The 20,547-nt window shown below is 34.5% G+C and overlaps 4 protein-coding genes across 6 annotated transcripts; 3 read left to right on the forward strand and 1 right to left on the reverse strand.

Annotated features, from left to right (window-relative positions):
- On the forward strand, window positions 269-5,482 carry LOC18590859 (probable peptide/nitrate transporter At3g43790). 2 transcript variants are annotated; one of them, XM_018127629.1, is made up of 17 exons: window positions 269-599; window positions 972-1,012; window positions 1,180-1,240; window positions 1,346-1,448; window positions 1,562-1,664; window positions 1,813-1,866; window positions 1,951-2,013; window positions 2,109-2,158; window positions 2,244-2,319; window positions 3,023-3,235; window positions 3,447-3,534; window positions 3,915-4,000; window positions 4,095-4,202; window positions 4,391-4,435; window positions 4,534-4,622; window positions 5,072-5,115; window positions 5,244-5,482. In XM_018127629.1, exons 1-17 carry the CDS (start codon window positions 452-454, stop codon window positions 5,333-5,335), a joined length of 1,464 nt encoding a protein of 487 aa, XP_017983118.1. In that variant the 5' UTR covers window positions 269-451; the 3' UTR covers window positions 5,336-5,482. The 2 variants fall into 2 exon arrangements, with proteins under 2 accessions (XP_017983118.1, XP_017983119.1); XM_018127630.1 differs by lacking the exon at window positions 4,095-4,202.
- LOC108663464 (probable peptide/nitrate transporter At3g43790) lies at window positions 5,564-11,438 on the forward strand. Of its 2 annotated transcripts, XM_018127631.1 has the most exons (17): window positions 5,564-6,601; window positions 6,969-7,009; window positions 7,177-7,237; window positions 7,343-7,445; window positions 7,558-7,660; window positions 7,809-7,862; window positions 7,947-8,009; window positions 8,105-8,154; window positions 8,241-8,316; window positions 8,999-9,211; window positions 9,423-9,510; window positions 9,891-9,976; window positions 10,071-10,178; window positions 10,367-10,411; window positions 10,510-10,598; window positions 11,048-11,091; window positions 11,221-11,438. In XM_018127631.1, the coding sequence occupies exons 1-17, from the start codon at window positions 6,454-6,456 to the stop codon at window positions 11,310-11,312; spliced, it is 1,464 nt and encodes a 487-aa protein (XP_017983120.1). In that variant the 5' UTR covers window positions 5,564-6,453; the 3' UTR covers window positions 11,313-11,438. The 2 variants fall into 2 exon arrangements, with proteins under 2 accessions (XP_017983120.1, XP_017983121.1); XM_018127632.1 differs by lacking the exon at window positions 10,071-10,178.
- Window positions 11,450-14,771, reverse strand: LOC18590860 (eukaryotic translation initiation factor 3 subunit I). Its single transcript, XM_007016647.2, has 8 exons — window positions 14,462-14,771; window positions 14,151-14,366; window positions 13,560-13,687; window positions 13,144-13,263; window positions 12,931-13,020; window positions 12,409-12,495; window positions 12,237-12,316; window positions 11,450-11,821 (listed from the first exon to the last, which is right to left on the reverse strand). Exons 1-8 carry the CDS (start codon window positions 14,643-14,645, stop codon window positions 11,746-11,748), a joined length of 981 nt encoding a protein of 326 aa, XP_007016709.2. The 5' UTR covers window positions 14,646-14,771; the 3' UTR covers window positions 11,450-11,745.
- Window positions 17,802-20,433, forward strand: LOC18590861 (SNF1-related protein kinase regulatory subunit beta-1). The gene is made up of 4 exons (XM_018127957.1): window positions 17,802-18,265; window positions 19,143-19,321; window positions 19,452-19,614; window positions 19,941-20,433. Exons 1-4 carry the CDS (start codon window positions 18,056-18,058, stop codon window positions 20,256-20,258), a joined length of 870 nt encoding a protein of 289 aa, XP_017983446.1. The 5' UTR covers window positions 17,802-18,055; the 3' UTR covers window positions 20,259-20,433.

Here is a 20,547-nt window from a genome sequence, read left to right on the forward strand (position 1 = left end):
TTGCCCGGGAAAAATCTTTGTCCGAACAGAAGTCACCAAGTCAATCATATGGGTTTTGGAGCAGAAAATTGCATGACTTTTTTCTAAACGACAGAACACATAGGCACCAAAATATTAGGCATCGGCATTTTTCGTCTGTTTTTTGTCTTTACTTCTCTTCTTTGGTCAAGTTACGTAACTCGAGAGCTACAATCATCTGCATGTGGGTCTAGACTGGGCTTCAAGTTTAGCACAAAGCCAATCATATTAATGAGTAGAAGACATCTTGTTTTGAAGTAGTAAGATCTTGTGAACAAGCTTTGTTACTCACACTGGATTCCCATATCAGTAAATAGAGAGTAAAGTAGCTCCACCTTGAAAAGTTTTGTTCCAAAAAGTGATGAGGAAGTGTTTTTAAGCATTGGACGCAGAGGGCAAAAGATACCAGTTTCGCTTTTTCTTTGCCTGGAAAATGGAGGAGAGCACAACTTCATTGTTGGAGAGGGAAGTGGAGTACTATGAAAACTGCCCAGGTTGTAAGACGGATCGTCTCAAACAAGAACAAACAGGGGTCCCTTACAAGCACTTGTCTTTTATCTGGATTGTCTCTCTCTGTACTGGTCAGTCCATCATAACTATCTATAAACTGTTTTAAAAAAAAAGAAAGAAAAAGTTTGAGTTTTTTAGCATCCGTTAATGGTATTTGCTCTTGGGTTGCCATTGGATGGTAATAATCAAATCTTTTTAGCTCTCCAATACTTTTACTTGCTGTGTTTTTGATCAATTTATGGTTGCTTTACGGAGAAATACTAATATCTTGGACTCTTCTTTGGAGGGACTACATTTACCCTCTTCACCCAACTGTTTAATGGAGTTATATTGTTTGTAGAAAGGAATGTCCATGGTTTTCCTTTTCCTGATAGTTTGCTGTCTCTTTATAGTTTAAATTGTGTTTTAACAGTTGTATCTTATTGTCGTTTTTCATGTTTCAGCTTTGCCAATATCATCACTATTCCCTTTTGTTTACTTTATGGTATGTTATCTGCCTCTGAGAAATCTATCACATATTATGACTTATTACCTCTTATTATTATTGAAGGCTGAGGAAATAGTTTTTGCTGTTAGTTTGTAGAATTGATGATTCTAGTATGCAGACCGATAATGTCATTTTATGTGATTGTATATGTCTTTTTTTGTCAGATCAGAGACTTTCACATTGCAAAAAGAGAGGAAGACATTGGTTTTTATGCAGGATTTGTTGGTAATATAATATCTGTCACTAATGTTCAGTTGCTTTTGTATGCTATTAAATTTAGGCTTCAGAATGAACTAGTATTAAATTACAGTAATCTTTTGTCCCTCCTAGGATCTTCCTTTATGGTTGGAAGGGCTTTGACATCTCTTTTCTGGGGAGTGGTGGCTGATCGATATGGTCGTAAACCTATAATTTTGATGGGGATATTTTCAGTGTCAGAATTTTCTCATTCATTCCCTTGCAAACTTATTATGATTAAGAAAATGAAGTCATTTGGCAAGGGTTGTTGTTATTGATAATTGTATCATCATAAGTTTTGGGTTTCAGGGTTGTATTCAACACTCTTTTTGGCCTTAGCACGAGCTTCTGGATGGCACTGTCCATGAGATTTCTTCTTGGGTGCTTCAATAGTCTGCTTGGCACAATAAGGGTATGTACTCTGAGTATGCAAATTTGGATACATATACATCAGTTACAAAATATAAGCATTTCATAAATATTTCTTTATTCAAGAGTGCTAATGGTTCAACTTTTGAACTACTTTTTAGTTTTACCACCTTCTTCGATGTATTTTCCAGGCATACGCTTCTGAAGTGTGTAGAGAAGAGTATCGGGCTTTGGCACTTTCAGTTGTAAGATGAACAATTTAGTAGTCTATTATGGGTTCTTGGTGCATCATCTGGAGTACTATATTCACATTAAACTTTGCATTTCAGGTTAGTACGTCACGAGGCATAGGACTGATTATTGGCCCTGCCATTGGAGGTTTCTTTGCACAGGTAGAGACATTCCATTATTCAACTCCTTGCACAGGTACTTAAGAAATTTATCTTGCCTGCTAACCATATTTCTATTGATTCATGTATGGCCTTAGCCTGCAGAGAAATATCCAAACGTATTCACTGAGAGCTCCATTTTTGGGAGGTAGTCTGTGTTGCCTTCGTATCAATATGTTGTATTTTCCCTTTACCTTTCATGTGGTGATGTTTTGACATGCATATGATTGCAGATTTCCCTACTTCTTACCATGCCTGATAATATCAGTTTATTCTGTTGGAGTTCTTATTGCCTGTAGATGGCTTCCTGTAAGTGTCAAACTTATTTAATCATCTTTTTCTTTTTCTTGTAATCCCCTAGAAATGGTATCAGCCACTATTTATCTACCCTGGCTTTGGATATGGTAATTGCAATAAAAATTCATCATTGCTTAATCAATTAAGACATTGTTCTGTAGTTTTGAACTGTGGATATCTGGATATCACAGAAACAGGTTCAGTAAGGTTACATCCACATATTGATTGAACTTGTAAAAATGAAACTTGATAGAGATAATTTAAAACTGTGCTACAATATTATACTGGAAATTCTTAATATGAGGTTTATGCAGTTGAATCAAGGAGCTTCTGCTCAAACTTCTCCACATCATGGCGTACCAAAGATACTTTGAATTTTGTTATAAAATAAAGGAAAAGCGAAATCCTCTTGCTTCCTGTACTCGGCAATAAGATTAAGTTGGTTTTCTATCTTTCAGTCTGCAATTGATTTCTCATTGAATGGTTGTTTACTACCTCAAATCATATGCATTTGTCCAATTTCTGTATAATGATTGATTCTCTCAAATTTATTTCTTGCATTTTGCAGCTAGACAATTTTATTCCATTTGTGGCATGTGCTTTTTATCTAGGTGACTGGGTGTTTTATCACAAAAGGATTGTTTTTAGATTACTGCTAACAGCATTTCTATTGGTTATTTCCCTCTCTTTTGTGGTGACACAAATACTTATGCAGGAGACGTTACACAGGCATGGTGGAAAGGGAAATCAAAAACATGATCCATATGATATGTCAGAACCTTGTTTAAATGAATCTGGTCGGAAGAACAACATCGTAGAACTTGAAGAGAGACAGACTCATAAGCTAAATCTCTTAAAAAATTGGCCACTAATGTCTACAATCATTGTATACTGTGTTTTCTCACTTCAAGAGATGGCTTACTCTGAAGTAAGTTATATCCCTTCCAACATAATGAATTATGCCTATCTAGCAGAAGTGTAAACTATAACATTATTCGTAATCTTCAGCTCCCATGTTAGATAAACTTCATCATGACTGATCTTCACATATTCTTGATATCTTGTCAATAAATGGTTTTTTTCTTTGAATACTATACTTGTTCATAGTTCAAATAAAAACACTTAGCATGTCTTTGCAGATATTTTCACTTTGGGCAGTTAGTGATAAAAAATATGGAGGATTGAGCTTTTCATCTCAAGAAGTTGGTGAAGTTCTTGCTATCTCTGGTATCTATACCCTTCCATCCTGCAATAATTTTCTAGAAAACATTTTTCAAGTTGATGACTCAGCATTTTTGTAGTTTTCATTGGGGAACATTCTTACAATTGGTTTGATACTGTACATTGTATAGAGATTTGTTCTCTATAGCCCTTTTTTGTGATTTTTTCATGCCTACCTTTACGCCTTCACAAAATCATGTCACTATTTCCTGCATGTGACTTTCATTTATTCCAATGGAATAAATGACAGAGAATCCTAGGGAGTGAAGCGGTACTTTATGGTTAAAGTGGCAAGTGAACTAGAAATAGCACCAGCTGTATCTTAAATTTATAGAAGGGAGTGACTCTAAGAAAAACATTAATAACTTCACTTATTTCATTCCCAGGATTTGGTCTTTTACTGTTTCAACTTTTGTTATACCCACCAGTAGAGAAAATCCTTGGGCCACTTATGGTTACACGCCTTTCAGCGGTAAATTCTTACCTCCATATCACTAAATCACTGTATTTGTAGAACTCTTTTCAGTTTTCAGTAATATAGCAGGTCAATGTTTCTTTATCTTCAGGCAATATCAATTCCATTGCTGTCATGTTATCCCTATATAGCTATGCTTTCGGGGGTTGTTCTACATTTGGTGATAAACTGTGCATCCATTTTAAGGAATACTCTATCTGTAAGTGAATTTGAATTGAATATCTGCACAAATACATGGAGAAGTTTTTGGCTCTTGAACTTCATCTTCCGAAGCCAATGAATACTCGAGTGAAATGAATCTGACATGCTTCTTTCAAGGCTGTATTGTAACTATTTTTTCGGTGAAGGTCATTTGATTTATGAGGCAATTTCTTCGGTATCATGTAGGTTTCTCTTGTTACTGGATTATTCATATTGCAGAACAATGCAGTGGTACACATCACTCCCATGCCTACAGATCAATTATCATTCCTCTCTCTGGAATTTCAATGCTGTTTCTTTCTTTCTTCTTTGACTTGTTCTTCTCTCAGCCTCGAAGTCAGAGGGGAGCTGCTAATGGCATTTCCATAACAGCAATGTCTGTTTTCAAAGCATTCGGTCCGGCAGGAGGAGGAGCCCTGTAAGTAATGCTAACTGTTTCAGCTTCTTGTTTCTGTATATAATTGAGCTTACATGCATCAACCTAGTTTATTTCAGCAGAAAAATTGGCACCGTTAAGCAGTTAACTTCTTTGAATTTTACGGCAATGCTTTTAAACCATAATATCGGTCACGTCTGCTAGCTTTAGAAGATGGAAAAACAGAGATGTACTTCATTTACATCTCAAGCTGTATTGCTTTGTTATTTGCTGATAAAAATTAGAACTTTAATGCTTAAATTTTGAGGTTTAGGGCAGCCATTAGAGCTACTTGTCATAGCAAACCATCTTGTTAAAATGATACAAGTGACCCTTGCAACCACTCTTCATATAACAAAATTTTTCTCTCTTCCTGTCACATTTTGCACAAGGATCACTTCTCTTTCTCTTGTTAAAGTTCTTACTTCATGTTTATTTCCATGAATATGTAGTTTTTCTTGGGCACAAAAGCGACAAGTCACCAATTTTCTCCCAGGTTTGTTGTCTTTGTAGTCGAATTCTTCTGTTCCTGTAGATTTGGATTATCTCAAATTCAGATTCTTTAATACAAGATCTCTCTTGGCAATGCAGACAGTAAACTAGACTTTGATGTTTTGAAAACAGGTGATCAAATGGTTTTCTTCGTGCTAAACCTGGTTCAAGTTGTTGGATTGATGCTGACTTTCAAGCCATTTCTTACTGAACCCCGTTCATAACAAGTGAATCACACAAACATGACCAGTGTCATTCTTGTACGGAACCCAGCTTCTTTCTTTTAAGTGACATTATCAAGCTTCATTTGACATAAGAGAGAACAAGAATTTGTACTCTTTATCTGCTGAGGCATGCTTTTACTTTCTTCATAAGGTGAAATAAAATGATAATCTTGAAAATATAACAAAATTCATAAAGCTCAAAATTGCTACATTTCATAAAATGAGCACAAGAAGAAAGCTGGTTATAGGCATACAAGTAGGATCTTCTACAAATTTCTAATCCCTTTGCAGTCAAATACCAAATGTAGTTTATCGTATTCGCATCACCCTCAACAAAATCAAACAGGGAGCTCCTTGCCATAAATGCTCCAAGACTACTTTTTCGATTTTCTTGTTGGGACAAGCTATATCAGTGAAGTGAACTGCTCCAAATTAAATTTTGATGTTGAAGTAATCTAAGTCAAAATGGTGTAATCGTACGTAACCATCCTCGCCACTGCTTGAGAAACTAGAAGTTTCAAAGACAGAGATGAGTGAAAATAGTTCAAGATTTGTACATTATGTAAACAACTACAGAATAGAAACCCTCTTGCCCACTTTGGTGGTGATAATGTCGAAGATGGAAGCTTGTTGCAGCCATGGCGTGTAATATCTTGTAGGTTGTAGCCATGACATGTAACATCTTATAGTCATGACGTGTAACATCTTGCAGTCATGGCATGTAGTGTGTAGCATGTTGGAGTCATGGCGTGTAATCTGTTACAATTTTAGTGTGCAACTTCTGTAACACGTGCATTGGGATTGAGAAATTCCAGATGTAGGAAGAATCTCTAGTTTATTATTGCCTGACTGTGAGTGGAGTCCTCTTTCGTTTTTACTTTTTCAAGACCATGCCGTCTATGGCAACGTTTTCCTTTTTGTAAAAGCCTTCATATAAAGACTCTTTCTTAGCTGTTATTATATATAGTCTTCTTCCCCACCGGATTCGCATATCAGCAAATAGAGAGTAAAGTAGCTCCACCTTGAAAACTTTTGTTCCAAAAAGTGATGAGGAAGTGTTTAAATATTGGACGCAGAGAGCAAAAGATACCAGTTTTGCTTTTTCTTTGTTCTGGAAAATGGAGGAGAACACAACTTCTTTGTTGGAGAGGGAAGTGGAGTACTATGAAAACTGCCCAGGTTGTAAGATGGATCGTCTCAAACAAGAACAAACAGGGGTCCCTTACAAGCACTTGTCTTTTATCTGGATTGTCTGTCTCTGTACTGGTCAGTCCTTCATAACTATCTATAAACTGTATAAAAAAAAAGGAAAAAGTTTGAGTTTTTTAGCATCAGTTAATGATATTTGCTCTTGGGTTGCCATTGGATGTTAACAATCAAATCTTTTTAGCTCTCCAATACTTTTACTTGCTGTGTTTTGATCAATTTATGGTTGCTTTATGGAGAAATACTAATATCTTGGACTCTTCTTTGGAGGGACTACATTCACCCTTTTCACCCAACTGTTTAATGGAGTTATGTTGTTTGTAGAAAGGAATGTCCATGGTCTTCCTTTTCCTGATAGTTTGCTGTCTCTTTATAGTTTAAATTGTGTTTTAACAGTCATATCTTATTGTCGTTTTTCATGTTTCAGCTTTGCCAATATCATCACTATTCCCTTTTGTTTACTTTATGGTATGTTTTCTGCCCCTGAGAAATCTATCACATATTAGGACTTATTACCTCTTATTATTATTGAAGGCTGAGGAAATAGTTTTTGCTGTTAGTTTGTAGAATTGATGATTCCAGTATGCAGACCAATAATGTCATTTTATATGATTGTATATGCCTTTTTTTGTCAGATCAGAGACTTTCATATTGCAAAAAGAGAGGAAGACATTGGTTTTTATGCAGGATTTATTGGTAATATAATATCTGTCCCTAATGTTCAGTAGCTTTTGTATGCTATTAAATTTAGGCTTCAGAACGAACTAGTATTAAATTACAGTAATCTTTTGTCCCTCCTAGGATCTTCCTTTATGGTTGGAAGAGCTTTGACATCTCTTTTCTGGGGAGTGGTGGCTGATCAATATGGTCGTAAACATATAATTTTGATGGGGATATTTTCAGTGTCAGAATTCTCATTCACTCCCATTCAAACTTAATATGATTTAAGAAAATGAAGTCATTTGACAAGAGTTGTTGCTATTGCTAATTTTATCACCACAAGTTTTGGGTTTCAGGGTTGTGTTCAACACTCTCTTTGGCCTTAGCACAAGCTTCTGGATGGCACTGTCCATGAGATTTCTTCTTGGGTGCTTCAATAGTCTGATTGGCACAGCAAGGGTATGTACTCTGAGTACGTAAATTTGGATACATATACATCAATTACAAAATATAAGCATTTCAGAAATATTACATTATTCAAGAGTGCTAATGGTTCAACTTTTTAACTACTTTTTAGTTTTACCACCTTGTTCATTGTATTTTCCAGGCATACGCTTCTGAAGTGTGTAGAGAAGAGTATCAGGCTTTGGCACTTTCAGTTGTAAGATGAACAATTTAGTAGTCTATTATGGGTTATTGGTGCATCATCTGGAGTACTATACTCGCATTAAACTTTGCATTTCAGGTTAGTACGTCATGGGGCATAGGACTGATTATTGGCCCTGCCATTGGAGGTTTCTTTGCACAGGTAGAGATGTTCCATTGTTCTATTCTTTGTGGAGGAACTTAAGAAATATATCTTGCCTGCTAACCATATTTCTATTGATTCCTATATGGCCTTAGCCTGCAGAGAAATATCCAAACATATTTGCTGAGAGCTCCATTTTTGGGAGGTAGTCTGTGTTGCATTAGTATCAATTTGTCGTATTTTCCCCTTTACCTTTTATGTGGTGATGATTTGACATGCATATGATTGCAGATTTCCCTACTTCTTACCATGCCTCATAATATCAGTTTATTCTATTGGAGTTCTTATTGCCTGTAGATGGCTTCCTGTAAGTGTCAAACTTATTTATCATCTTTTTCTTTTTCTTGTAATCCCCTAGAAATGGTATCAGCCACTATTTATCTACTCTGGCTTTGGATATGGTAATTGCAATGAAAATTTATCATTACTTAATCAATTAAGACATTGTTTTGTAGTTTTGAACTGTGGATATTTTGATATCATAGAAACAGGTTCAGTAAGGCTAGATCCACATATTGATTGAACTTGTAACGATGAGACTTGATAGAGATAATTAAAAACTGTGCTACAATATTATACTGGAAATTCATAATATAAGGTTAATGCAGTTGAATCAAAGAGCTTCTGCTCAAACTTCTCCACATCATGGCATACCACAGATGCTTTGAACTTTGTTACAAAATAAAGGAAAAGAGAAATCTTCTTGCTTCCTTTACTTGGCAACAAGATTAAGTTGGTTTTCTATCTTTTAGTCTGCAATTGATTTCTCATTGAATGGTTGTTTACTGGCTCAAATCATATGCATTTGCCTCCAAATGATTCTTTCAAATTAATTTATTGCTTTTTACATCTAGACAGTTTTATTCCTTTTGCGGCATATGCTTTCTATCTAGGTGTTTTATCACAAAAGGATTGTTTTTAGATTACTGCTAACAGCATTTCTACTGATTATTTCCCACTCTTTTATGGTGACACAAATACTTATGCAGGAGACGTTACACAGACACGGTGGAAAGGGAAATCAAAAACATGATCCATATGATATGTCAGAACCTTCTTTAAATGAATCTGGTCAGAAGAACAACATTGTAGAACTTGAAGAGAGACAGACTCATAAGCCAAATCTCTTAAAAAATTGGCCACTAATGTCTACGATCATTGTATACTGTGTTTTCTCACTTCAAGAGATGGCTTACTCTGAAGTAAGTTATATCCCTTCCAACATAATGAATTATGCCTATCTAGCAGAAGTGTAAACTATAACATTATTCGTAATCTTCGGCTCCCATGTTAGATAAACTTCATCATGACTGCTCTTCACATATTCTTGATATCTTGTCAATAAATGGTTTTTTTCTTTGAATACTATACTTGTTCATAGTTCAAATAAAGACACTTAGCTTGTCTTTGCAGATATTTTCACTTTGGGCAGTTAGCGATCAAAAATATGGAGGATTGAGCTTTTCATCTCAAGATGTTGGTGAAGTTCTTGCTATCTCTGGTATCTATACCCTTCCATCCTGCAATAATTTTCTAGAAAACATTTTTCAAGTTGATGGCTCAGCATTTTTCTAGTTTTCAATGGGGAACATTCTTACAATTGGTTTGATACTGTACATTGTATAGAGATTTGTTCTTTATTCCCCTTTTTTATGATTTTTCTATGTCTACCTTTTTGCCTTCACAAAATCCTGTCACTATTTCCTGCATGTGACTTTCATTTTTCCCAATGGACTAAATGACAGAGAATCCTAGGGAGCGAAGCGCTACTCCATGGTTAAAGTGGCAAGTGAACTAGATATAGCAGCAGCTGTATCTTAAGTTTATAGAAGAGAGTTACTATAAGAAAAACATTAATAACTTCACTTATTTCATTCCCAGGAGTTGGTCTGTTACTGTTTCAACTTTTGTTATACCCACCAGTAGAGAAGATCCTTGGGCCACTTATGGTTACACGCCTTTCAGCGGTAAAATCTTAGCTCCGTATCACTGATTCACCATATTTGTAGAACTCTTTTCAGTTTTCACTAATATAGTAGGTCAATGTTTCTTTATCTTCAGGCAATATCAATTCCATTGCTGTCGTGTTATCCCTATATAGCTATGCTTTCGGTGGTTGTTCTTCATTTGGTGATAAACTGTGCATCCATTTTAAGGAATGCTCTATCTGTAAGTGAATTTGAATTGAATATCTGCACAAATACATGGAGAAGTTTTTGGTTCTTGAACTTCATCTTCCGAAGCCAATAAATACTGAAGTGAAATGAATCTGACATGCTTCTTTCAAGGCTGTATTGTAACTATTTTTTCGGTTAAGGTCATTTGATTTATGAGGCAATTTCTTCGGTATCATGTAGGTTTCTCTTGTTACTGGATTATTCATATTGCAGAACAATGCAGTGGTACACATCACTCTCATGCCTATAGATCAATTATCATTCCAATCTCTGGAATTTCAATACTGTTTCTTTTTTCCTTTTTTGACTTGTTCTTATCTCAGCCTCAAAGTCAGAGGGGAGCTGCTAATGGCATTTCCATAACAGCAATGTCTGTTTTCAAAGCATTCGGTCCGGCAGGAGGAGGAGCCCTGTAAGTAATGCTAACTGTTTCAGCTTCTTGTTGCCGCATATAATTGACCTTGCATGCATCAACCTAGTTTATTTCAGTAGCAAAATTGGCACTGTTAAGCATTTAACTTCTTTGAATTTTACAACAATGCTTTTAAACCATAATATCCGTCGCGTCTGCTAGCTTTAGAAGATGGAAAAACAGAGATGTACTTGTGTTACATCTCAAGCTGTAATGCTTTGTTATTTGCTGATAAAAAATTCACACTTTAATGCTTAAATTTCGAGGTTTTGGAGAAGCCATTAGAGCCACTTATCATAGCAAACTATCTTGTTAAAATGATAGGAGTGACCCTTGCAATCACTCTTCATATAACAAACCTTTTCTCTCTTCCTGTCACATTCTGCACAAGGATCACTTCTCTCTCTCGTTGAAGTTCTTACCCCATGTTTATTTATACGAATATGTAGCTTTTCTTGGGCACAAAAGCGACAAGTTGCCACTTTTCTTCCAGGTTTGTTACCTTTGTAGTCGAATTCTTCTATTCTTGTAGATTCGGATCATATCAAATTCAGATTCTGTAGTATGGGATCTCTCTTGGCAATTCAGACAGTAAACTAGACTTTGATGTTTTTGAAAACAGGTGATCAAATGGTTTTCTTCGTGCTAAACCTGGTTCAAGTTGTTGGATTGATGCTGACTTTCAAGCCATTTCTTGCTGAACCCCGTTCATAACAAGTTAATCACACAAACATGACCAGTGTCATTCTTGTACCGAACCCAGCTTCTTTCTTTTAAGTGACATTATCAAGTTTCATTTGACATAAGAGAGAACAAGAATTTGTACTCTTTATCTGCTGAGGCATGCTTTTACTTTCTTCATAAGGTGAAATAGAATGATAATCTTGAAAATATAACAAAATTCATAAAGCTCAAAATTGCTACATTTCATAAAATGAGCACGAAAAGAAAGCTGGTTATATGCATACAGATAGGATCTTCTACAAATTTCTAATCCCTTTGCAGTCAAATACCAAATGTAGTTTATCGCATTCGCATCACCCTCAACAAAATCAAACAGGAAGCTCCTTGCCTTAAATACTCCCAAGACTACTTTTTCGATCTTCTTGTTGGGACAAGCTATATCAGTGAAGTGAACTGCTCCAAATTAAATTTTGATGTTGAAGTAATCAGGGTCAAAATGGTGTAATCGTACATAACCATCCTCTCCACCGCTTGAGAAACTAGAAGTTTCAAAGACAAAGAGATGAGTGAAAATAGTTCAAGATTCATGCATTATGTAGACAACTACAAAATAGAAACCCTCTTGCCCACGTTGGTGGTAATAAACAATGTAACAGATAGCTTACCAATACAATGTTAGTCAACATTAGACAACATGATGAAATTACTATATTAATGATGCAATCGAGCTAGCAGGAGATTGCCATATATCTTCACAAGATACGGAAGACACCAACAACTTATGCGAAAGACATTTGACTTCTAGTTGAACATAAGAAAGATAAAAAAAGGCACCAAGAAAACTGGCAAATTCAACCTTCCATGAATATAGCTTTGAATAAATAGATCCATCAGATATACAGGAAATAAAGTTGAGCAAAGAAACTTTAAAAGGTATTAGATTTTGCTTTATACCTCTTCCCATCTGGGTTAAAAGCTAATGCATTGATTGGCCCAAAATGCCCTTTTACGCCTCCAATTTCTTCTTGAAGTATCTACAAGGCAGCCAAACATTATAGTCAAATGGGATAATTGCAAAATAACAAATCTTCAACAACTACAGAAACATTGTTTAAACAAAATTAACCTTGTCATAGAATTTAGCTTCAAACTTCCCAGCACGATGATCAGTGGTTGTGACAGCTGATGCATCCTGACCACCTCCAAGCACCACCTAGAAGAACCAAGGCATTCAAAAGAAAGATTAGAATGAGATGTAACACATAAAGCAACAAGAAAGATTTCTTAGTGCTAAATGCTGATTATTCAAATCAGTTGTCCTTGTCCACACTCTTCGTATCACCCAACTACATTCAGTATCTTACAACTATAAGCACCCGTTAGTATATTATAACTATGCAATCATTGAACATAGGTATTTGACCATATAAACAATACTAAACATCTTTAGGCCTTAATATATGAGTACTAGTAATTTAAAAGTTTGAAGACCCTAGAGTTGCTAGATTACTAAGAAAAGAACACCAAAATCCAAAAAAATAGAAAAAATTTTGCCAGATTTCTAACACAGCTGATAAAGGAAAGATGCAATTAGGGAAAAAGAAAATTGCTATACAAGTTATGTCACTAATATTTTATTCATACTTACATGGTCAAGAAGTGGGGACAATGCAACAGCATTGACTGGGCGTTCTGTAACATAGGTCTTGATAAGCGTCAACGTTCTCATGTCCCATAGCTAAAGATCACCAGACAAAAGACAGAAATACTCAAAATTAATACAGGATAAACAATCTGGAGTTTTCAGAAAATACAGAGTCAGAAATACTCAAAAACTAGAGGAGTTAATAAGAGGCATCACCTTGGCAGATTTATCCAGGGAACCAGTAAGGAAGTGTGAACCATCTGCAGATTTTGCAAGTGATGTTATTGGCTTTTTGTGGCCAGATTCCTTGTCAGCCTCCCTAAGCAGTTTTCCGGTCTACAAGATTGATAGGAAAAATCCATCCAAAAGATCAGACTCTTTCCGGTAAATCAACAAAACTAATAAAGAAAAAGGCAGAAGGCTAGTGAAGAAGGATAATCCAGAAATAAAAAGAGATACAATTCGAAGCATATCAAGAAAGAAGCCAGTAGCATCTATTACATCAGAACTTTTTCAATGTTAAAGCTAAACAGATTAGTTGTGCGACGTTGTAGAGCAAAAACAACCTTCCCCAACCCCCCACCAACAAAAACAAAAAAAAAAAAAACTATCCACATCAAACAGCAAATTACCTCAGAATCCCATATACGAATCACAGCATCTTCTCCAGCACTGATGATAGTGCTATTCAGGGGTCCCCAAATAGCTCTGTTAATTCTTCCTTGAGGGCCCTTGATTACAAGCACCGATTCCCCAGTCTCTGTATAATTATGCCATAATGTAATAGACTGAGTTGAGTTTAGACATCAAGAAAACAAACCATATGCTTGCAATCAATATTCAAAGCATAATAGTGAAAGAGAGCAACTAAACTACAATGCCAGACAGTTACAAGTAATTACACATTGTCATTCTACTCAAAAGTCAATATACATTTTAACTTTCCCTCTAAACAATGACTGCCTAATTCTTTACTTTGAACAAAATAATTACCTTAGACCCAATAACCCAATTAATGAAGCATTTTTATGAAATCCACCCATATCAAAAAGTGCAAAATATTTTCTCTTCCAATTTTTAATCATCCACATGGCAACTAAATTAAAAAAAAAACTCTCAAAATTCAAAACTTCCACCTATAAATGCTAATACAAATTTAACAAATAGGAGTTGTAATCACTTAAAAAGCACGTTAAGAAAAAAGATAGAAACTTTAAACTTACGTTCAGTTGCGTCTCTAGTAATGCGTTTAACATGAATAGCAGAAGTCAATTCCATGAAAGGATCCGTTGTAATCACAGCAAGCTTATCGCCAATGGCGAAATCCACCGACCTCGCCGGCGAATCAAAATTAAATGTAAACAATTGAGTCCCCGTCTGAACATTCCACAGCTTCGCCGTTTGATCAGCACTTCCAGTAATAAGCCTCGTCGAATCCCCTAAAAGTTTGAAAAAAAAATCATCAACTTAAATTCTAACAAAGGTTTAAAACTTTCATTTAAAAACAAAATAAAGAACAACTTTAGGGACTTACTCGAGACATCGCAAGACCAAACAGCGCCGTTGTGGCCGCGGTAAGTGCCGAGACGCTCGCCGTTGTCGGCAAACCAAACGGTGGGCGTGTGGTCCTTGGCGCACGAAAACAAAAGATCGCCGTCTCTATTGTACTTGAGAAACGTCAATGGCCTTTCGTGGCCTTTCATCAGAATCGGCCTCATCTTGTCTCTTGTTCCTCGCAAATAACAAGAAAAAATCGCCAAGCTTTTGTTTCTTCACACTACTTAGAATTAGGGTTTTGCGGTAGCTGCTTACTTCTGTAGATTCTGTTTGCTTACGACGATCTCAGTTTTAAGATCCTGCGAGGGGGTTTGTTAAATAGGCTTGTTAATAGGCCCGAAATTTTCACTAATATTGGACCAAATATTCACACTGAACTAGCCCATTTTGGGCCCAACATTCCCTTAGTAGCGGGCTTTGCTTGATGACCGCCCACTTTTGGCCCATTCAATATATTGGTCCGATTTGGTGAATAGTAGGCCCAATTTTCAATTAGCCTTTGGCCCATGGCTTCCAATTTAATTTAAATAAAGTACGAAAAATGTCACCATATCTCATTTTCAAAATTTTCAAAACTATTTTAAAATTTGAATTTTAACGTCAAATGTAAATATTATATATATATATATATATATATATATATATATNAATAATATATATATATATATATATATATATATATATATATTATAATGACACATGTATAATTAGAAGTCACTATATTCATATTAATGAGTTATGAGTTTTGAGTAATATGTCATTAAAAAAATGTTAAAAAAAGTGTGTACAAAAACTTTTTAAGATAATATTTTATACAAAAATTATGATGAATATATTACATTTTCTTTAATTTTATAATAATAATTTATTAAATAAAAATTTATTTTTTAAATAAAATTTAATTAAGTGTTTTAAAATAAGTAAATAAGATACCTCAATCTCATATCATATAGATAATGAGATTCTATAAAACTTATAAACATCGATTCTATGCACTTTGTTAGGTAGGGTTTTGAAAAAGAGTGATGAATTCGTGACAAAATAATGTATGAATAAATTGAATATAACTCGATTTATATTAATAATGAATTGAATATAACCCGATTCACGTCAAGTATCTCTAAAGATAAGATACACGACAATTAAGAAGTCAAAAGTAAAAGATAAGTTCAGCATGTCTTATCATAGTCAATTTATTTATCTAACAAAGGCATTCTAAAGCATTATCTGATTATCAACATATGACTTTGTCTAGTGCATGTAGCCCTCAAGCTTTGTTTGTTTCACCTTTTCTTTTTCTTTCATTTTATTAAATACCAATGCAAGTTTTCTTCACTTGCGTATGAATTCCACCCAATCAATTGGGTTAAAGTCAACATGATTGGTGCAAATCCGAGTCAACATCTTTTTAATAATTTCAATGCATATTTTATAATTTGATAGCTTATAATATTCGACTCAATTAAATAGGATTATGAAATCTTATTATCGAATTTAGGTATAATTTTAATAAAATTCGGATGAGATTTGAGTAATCATTGTACACTTTACTCTAATTCAATTATAAATATTAAATTTTAATTTTACATTTTTATTCATAAATTATTTGATAATTAATGTGATACTTTATTAAAATTTATTAATTATTTTAAATATGATTTAAGTTTTAATTTATTTTTGTATGAATTAATTTTAACTTATTAATTTAATTTACATCAACCATATAAATAAAAATTAATTTTAAAAGTTTTGTTATTTCAAGTTCGAGGTTGTTTTAATAAATATTAGTAATCAAGTTCATGTATTAAATTTTAATTTTTAATTAAATTCAAGTAATAAATGAATAGCTAAATTTTAATTAGATTCGGATAATTCAAAATTAATTAGTGTTTTAAGCGTTGTCATTTTTAAATCTTATATTTTAATTTAAAATATGTAAATTTATGTTAAATTTTAATCTTTTGAAAAAAAAAACTCATGCGAGCTTGAATGCATGGGATCACACAGCTAAAAGACAAATTTAGCTGACGTGGCAATTGCTGACTGGAGACAACCAAAATGTCCTTTCTGGCAGCGACAATTGTTTTGTTCCCTCGAATCTTATCCGAAATCCAATCAAACGTCACGTGATCCAGTCTGCCACTGAAGGCTCCAAATTCCCAAAACTAGTCGAAATGGGGCCCACTTAATCGTCCACGTGGAAAGCTTGCCACGTTGGATCATCGTAATCATCAGTTCCGTACGCACGCGGTTAGCCTTCAAAAACGCTTCGAAATTAGGAAAACTATGTGCCCCCCACAGGCCTTTTGGGCCCACCCCACCTTCCTTTTCTTATGCTTCTTTCTTAATCCGACGCCGTCGGCGGCCCCACTTACTTACTCACCAGTACATTATCAATTAAGTTTTATAATACACATGTTTATAGAATATAATTAATAATATTTTATTAAAATCTGAATTTAGTTATTTATTTAGTTGAAAATGACGTAATTACTCCATTCAAAGAATTGATTCAACTTGAATTTAATAATAAAAAATAAAATTTAATTATTCTTATATTTTTAATTAATCAATTTATTTAAATTAATTATTTTTTAATCTTCATTCAAGTATTTAAAAAATAAAAATAAAACAATTTTATGAAATAAACTATTAAATGATTAGACAAGAAACTTCCTTGAGATGAGTTCGGACACTAGAATAATAAATAATATGTAATTAGATTTTTTGACATTATTTGACTCATTGAAGTAGAATTAAGATATTCTATAAATGAGTTAGAGTGAAATATGAATAATAACTTTATATTATTTATTAATTGAATTTGATTATAGATAATTATTTTTTAATATTTATTTTAAATATTATTTTTAATATATATTAAAAAATCAATTATGAGAATAATATATATTAATATAATAAAAATAATTATACAAATTATAAACTAAAGTAGTTAGATGTTGTTATCATGTTAACACGATAGATTATGTCAAGACACGTAAGCAATGTTCATCTTTTGTTATTATTAACATAATCACAAAATCTTATGGATTTGATTTATAATTAATACATTTGTTATTATTATGTTAATTATACATAAAAAATATTATTCACCCATTATTTGGTCAATCGAAAAAAAAAAGACTATTTTTTTAAAGAATTTGGATTTGAACCTTTTGGCGAAAGTTAGGCTTTGATTTATTTTTTACATTAAAATATATATTTTTTGAAAAAAAAGGACTCACGAAATTAAAATAGGAATGGTCATACATTAACGTTTCCCCTTTTATTTTATCCATTGACATGGAGTAGTTTGTCTGCAAAAAGAAGACAAAAAAAGAAGAAGAGAGCCTTGATCAGAACAACCGTTTCCCGGCACTTGCAGTTGATCACGTTCCCAGTGTCAATCTCCGTAAATAAACCCAAAACCGGTGTCCCTTTAGATCCCTTCCTTTATTCAATTACCAAAACAAATTTCTTCTTCCTTTTTTTATTTATTTTCACCTACAGTTTTTTTTTCGTTATCTGTGGATCTCTCTGAGGAAGAACAAAGGAACAAGAAACTGAAGATATGGGAAATGCAAACGGAAGAGAAGACGGAGTGAACGGCGGCGTCGACGATCTCTCTGGGAGATCCAACGGCGGCGACCCGGTCGTACGTGGAGCCGTCTCCGCTGCCGGAGCAGCAGTAGCTGTTCGCGTGCCGTCGTCTGATTCAATGGCGAATACTCCGCCGCAGAGCCCTAGCCGGTCTCGATCCCCTCTTTTATTCGCTCCTCAGGTTCGCATCTTTGAAACTTAGTGATATTTCGAGGACTTTTGGTTTATTGTATTTGTTTATAATCTAAATTACTAAATATACAAAAAAAAAAGATCATTTTGTTTTAATTAGGAAAAATCTGAGCTTTGATTGTAAATTTGAATAACTAACTGAAGAAAAATCTGTGTGTTGTGTGGACAGATAGGGGATTAAAATTTTTGAATTGTTTGATGGAATCAGACGTGGAAGATAATATTTTTGGGTGTGTTATTTTTTGTCATAGTTTGGGCAATTTTGCAACAACTGGTGAGTGGGGATGTTGGTACTGAGTTTCCTTTTTTTTTTTTGTGGTTCATAGCAGTATAAGGTTTTTGCATATTGAGAACTTTGTTAGAAGTTTGGAAAGAAAAGTGACTAGCAAGTAAAAGGGAATGATTAAAAATCAATGCTTTGGTCTGATGTAATGTAGCATTCTTTGATTGGTTCACTTCAATGCTTTTGTTTGAGAAAGTTACTGCTCTTTGCACATGTTAGTTCTTAAGAGGGTATGTTTTAGATGTTTCAATCTTTATTATCATCTTTTGAGCTGATGATTAATGAGAACTAAACGTGTACGTGAACACATGGGGGAAGGGGGAAGAGTGTTAGATAAGACTAACAAAATGCCAATACCCCAATAGTGTTCAACTTTTCGAAACATGGAATGGAATCTTCTTTGCTGTTGGAATCCCCATTCTCTTTGGTGTTTAAATTGTGTTTTTCCCCATTAGAATGGTTGCCTTTTACATATTTGTGGTTTTGGTTTTCCCATGTCTAGATTCTTGTGGAGCTCTAGACACTTAATCTGGACAGTGGCCTTAAAACTGATAGCCTGTGGTTGTTTTTGGTGTATTTTCAGGCTCCTGTAGCTCCCTTACCAAGGGGTGATGGCCATTCCTTTTTCAACCAAATTTGGCGGCATGATTCTACTGGGGTTGCTGATTGTCCATCTGAGAAAGGAATCCCTGTCATCATTACGTGGAATTATGGTGGTAATGATGTGGCTGTGGAAGGTTCTTGGGACAATTGGAGATCAAGGTAGGTCGTCAGTTCCTTAGTGTTCTAGATGCTGACATTTTCATGCATAAGAAATGCTGCTATTCCTCTTTTTGTCTGAAACCCAAGTATGGACGGCATATAAGAGAGTTTATTATATTTTTACTTGCAGGAAGACACTGCAGAGAGCTGGTAAGGACCACTCAATTCTTTTGGTCCTTCCATCTGGCATATACCATTATAAGTTTATTATTGATGGCGAATGGAGATATACACCAGATCTGCCTTTTGTAGCTGATGAAATGGGCCATGTTTGTAATATTCTTGACGTTCATGTATGTATCTTTTTATGCCCACTTGCTCACATTTGAATTATGCAACTTTCTTTTTTACTTCCTGTAATGGTGCTTTCCTAGGCTGCTGTAGTATGATTGGCTGGGATGTGGAACTGGGAATTTATGAATTTGAAATATGTTGTTGCATAAAAAGAGAAGTCTAAGGTTTATTTTTTTGAGCACACAAGGAAGAATAGGTTCTCTCATTTTTAAAACATCTAAATAATGGTTTTCTGATTTGATCATTGGCCATAACTAAGATCTCAGTGATAAGTGTCACTATTTTGCTGCCTCCATTCACTTAATTATCTCACCCTTTCTTGCAGGATTATGTACCTGAAAATCTGGATAGTGTAACTGAGTTTGAGACCCCAGGATCTCCAAATTCCAGTTATGGTCAGGCATTTCCAACAGAAGAAGATTTTGCAAAGGAGCCTGTTTTGGTTCCATCCCAGCTACATCTAACTGTCCTTGGTACAGATACCCAAGATGGAGCATCATCCTCGAAGCCTCAACATGTTGTACTTAACCACCTTTTCATAGAGAAAGGATGGGCATCGCAATCTGTTGTTGCCCTGGGATTGACCCATAGGTTTGAGTCCAAATACGTGACTGTTGTACTCTATAAGCCATTGAAAAGGTAACATGTGCTTTTCCCATGCTTCACTTTGTAAAGAAATGAAAGTAACTTTCACATTTGTTTGTGAAGGTACCTCTGTTCTATAGATCTGCTTTGACACTTTAACATGCTCTTTGTTTGTTCTGTTGTACTTTAATGTTTGTTTACTATCAAATGTTTGCATACAGAAATTTTTGCCATCTTACTAGCACTTCAAAGTTAAGGCGACTGCTATGCTATTTTTGCTATGTCTGGTTTCTTACAGCTTTGGCAGTTGATGTGTAAAAGCAATTAGGTAAAGCTTTATTAGACTG

Source organism: Theobroma cacao, chromosome 9, assembly GCF_000208745.1.
Source record: "Theobroma cacao cultivar B97-61/B2 chromosome 9, Criollo_cocoa_genome_V2, whole genome shotgun sequence".
In the NCBI taxonomy this organism is placed as follows: domain Eukaryota; kingdom Viridiplantae; phylum Streptophyta; class Magnoliopsida; order Malvales; family Malvaceae; genus Theobroma; species Theobroma cacao.

Bases quoted from the DNA above. Each gene is read 5' to 3' on its own strand.
- LOC18590859 (XM_018127629.1), top strand. From the start codon at position 452: ATGGAGGAGAGCACAACTTCATTGTTGGAGAGGGAAGTGGAGTACTAT. The intron at 2,014-2,108 runs GTAGAGACATTC...GTATGGCCTTAG, and splicing joins TTGGAGGTTTCTTTGCACAG to CCTGCAGAGAAATATCCAAA. The intron at 2,320-3,022 runs GTAAGTGTCAAA...ATACTTATGCAG, and splicing joins TTGCCTGTAGATGGCTTCCT to GAGACGTTACACAGGCATGG.
- LOC108663464 (XM_018127631.1), top strand. From the start codon at position 6,454: ATGGAGGAGAACACAACTTCTTTGTTGGAGAGGGAAGTGGAGTACTAT. The intron at 9,212-9,422 runs GTAAGTTATATC...TTGTCTTTGCAG, and splicing joins AAGAGATGGCTTACTCTGAA to ATATTTTCACTTTGGGCAGT. The intron at 9,977-10,070 runs GTAAAATCTTAG...CTTTATCTTCAG, and splicing joins TGGTTACACGCCTTTCAGCG to GCAATATCAATTCCATTGCT.
- LOC18590860 (XM_007016647.2), bottom strand. From the start codon at position 14,645: ATGAGGCCGATTCTGATGAAAGGCCACGAAAGGCCATTGACGTTTCTC. The intron at 13,264-13,559 runs GTAATTTGCTGT...TCAATCTTGTAG, and splicing joins TTCGTATATGGGATTCTGAG to ACCGGAAAACTGCTTAGGGA. The intron at 11,822-12,236 runs GTATAAAGCAAA...TGAAACTTCTAG, and splicing joins TTTAACCCAGATGGGAAGAG to TTTCTCAAGCGGTGGAGAGG.
- LOC18590861 (XM_018127957.1), top strand. From the start codon at position 18,056: ATGGGAAATGCAAACGGAAGAGAAGACGGAGTGAACGGCGGCGTCGAC. The intron at 19,322-19,451 runs GTAGGTCGTCAG...TTTTACTTGCAG, and splicing joins TGGGACAATTGGAGATCAAG to GAAGACACTGCAGAGAGCTG. The intron at 19,615-19,940 runs GTATGTATCTTT...CCTTTCTTGCAG, and splicing joins GTAATATTCTTGACGTTCAT to GATTATGTACCTGAAAATCT.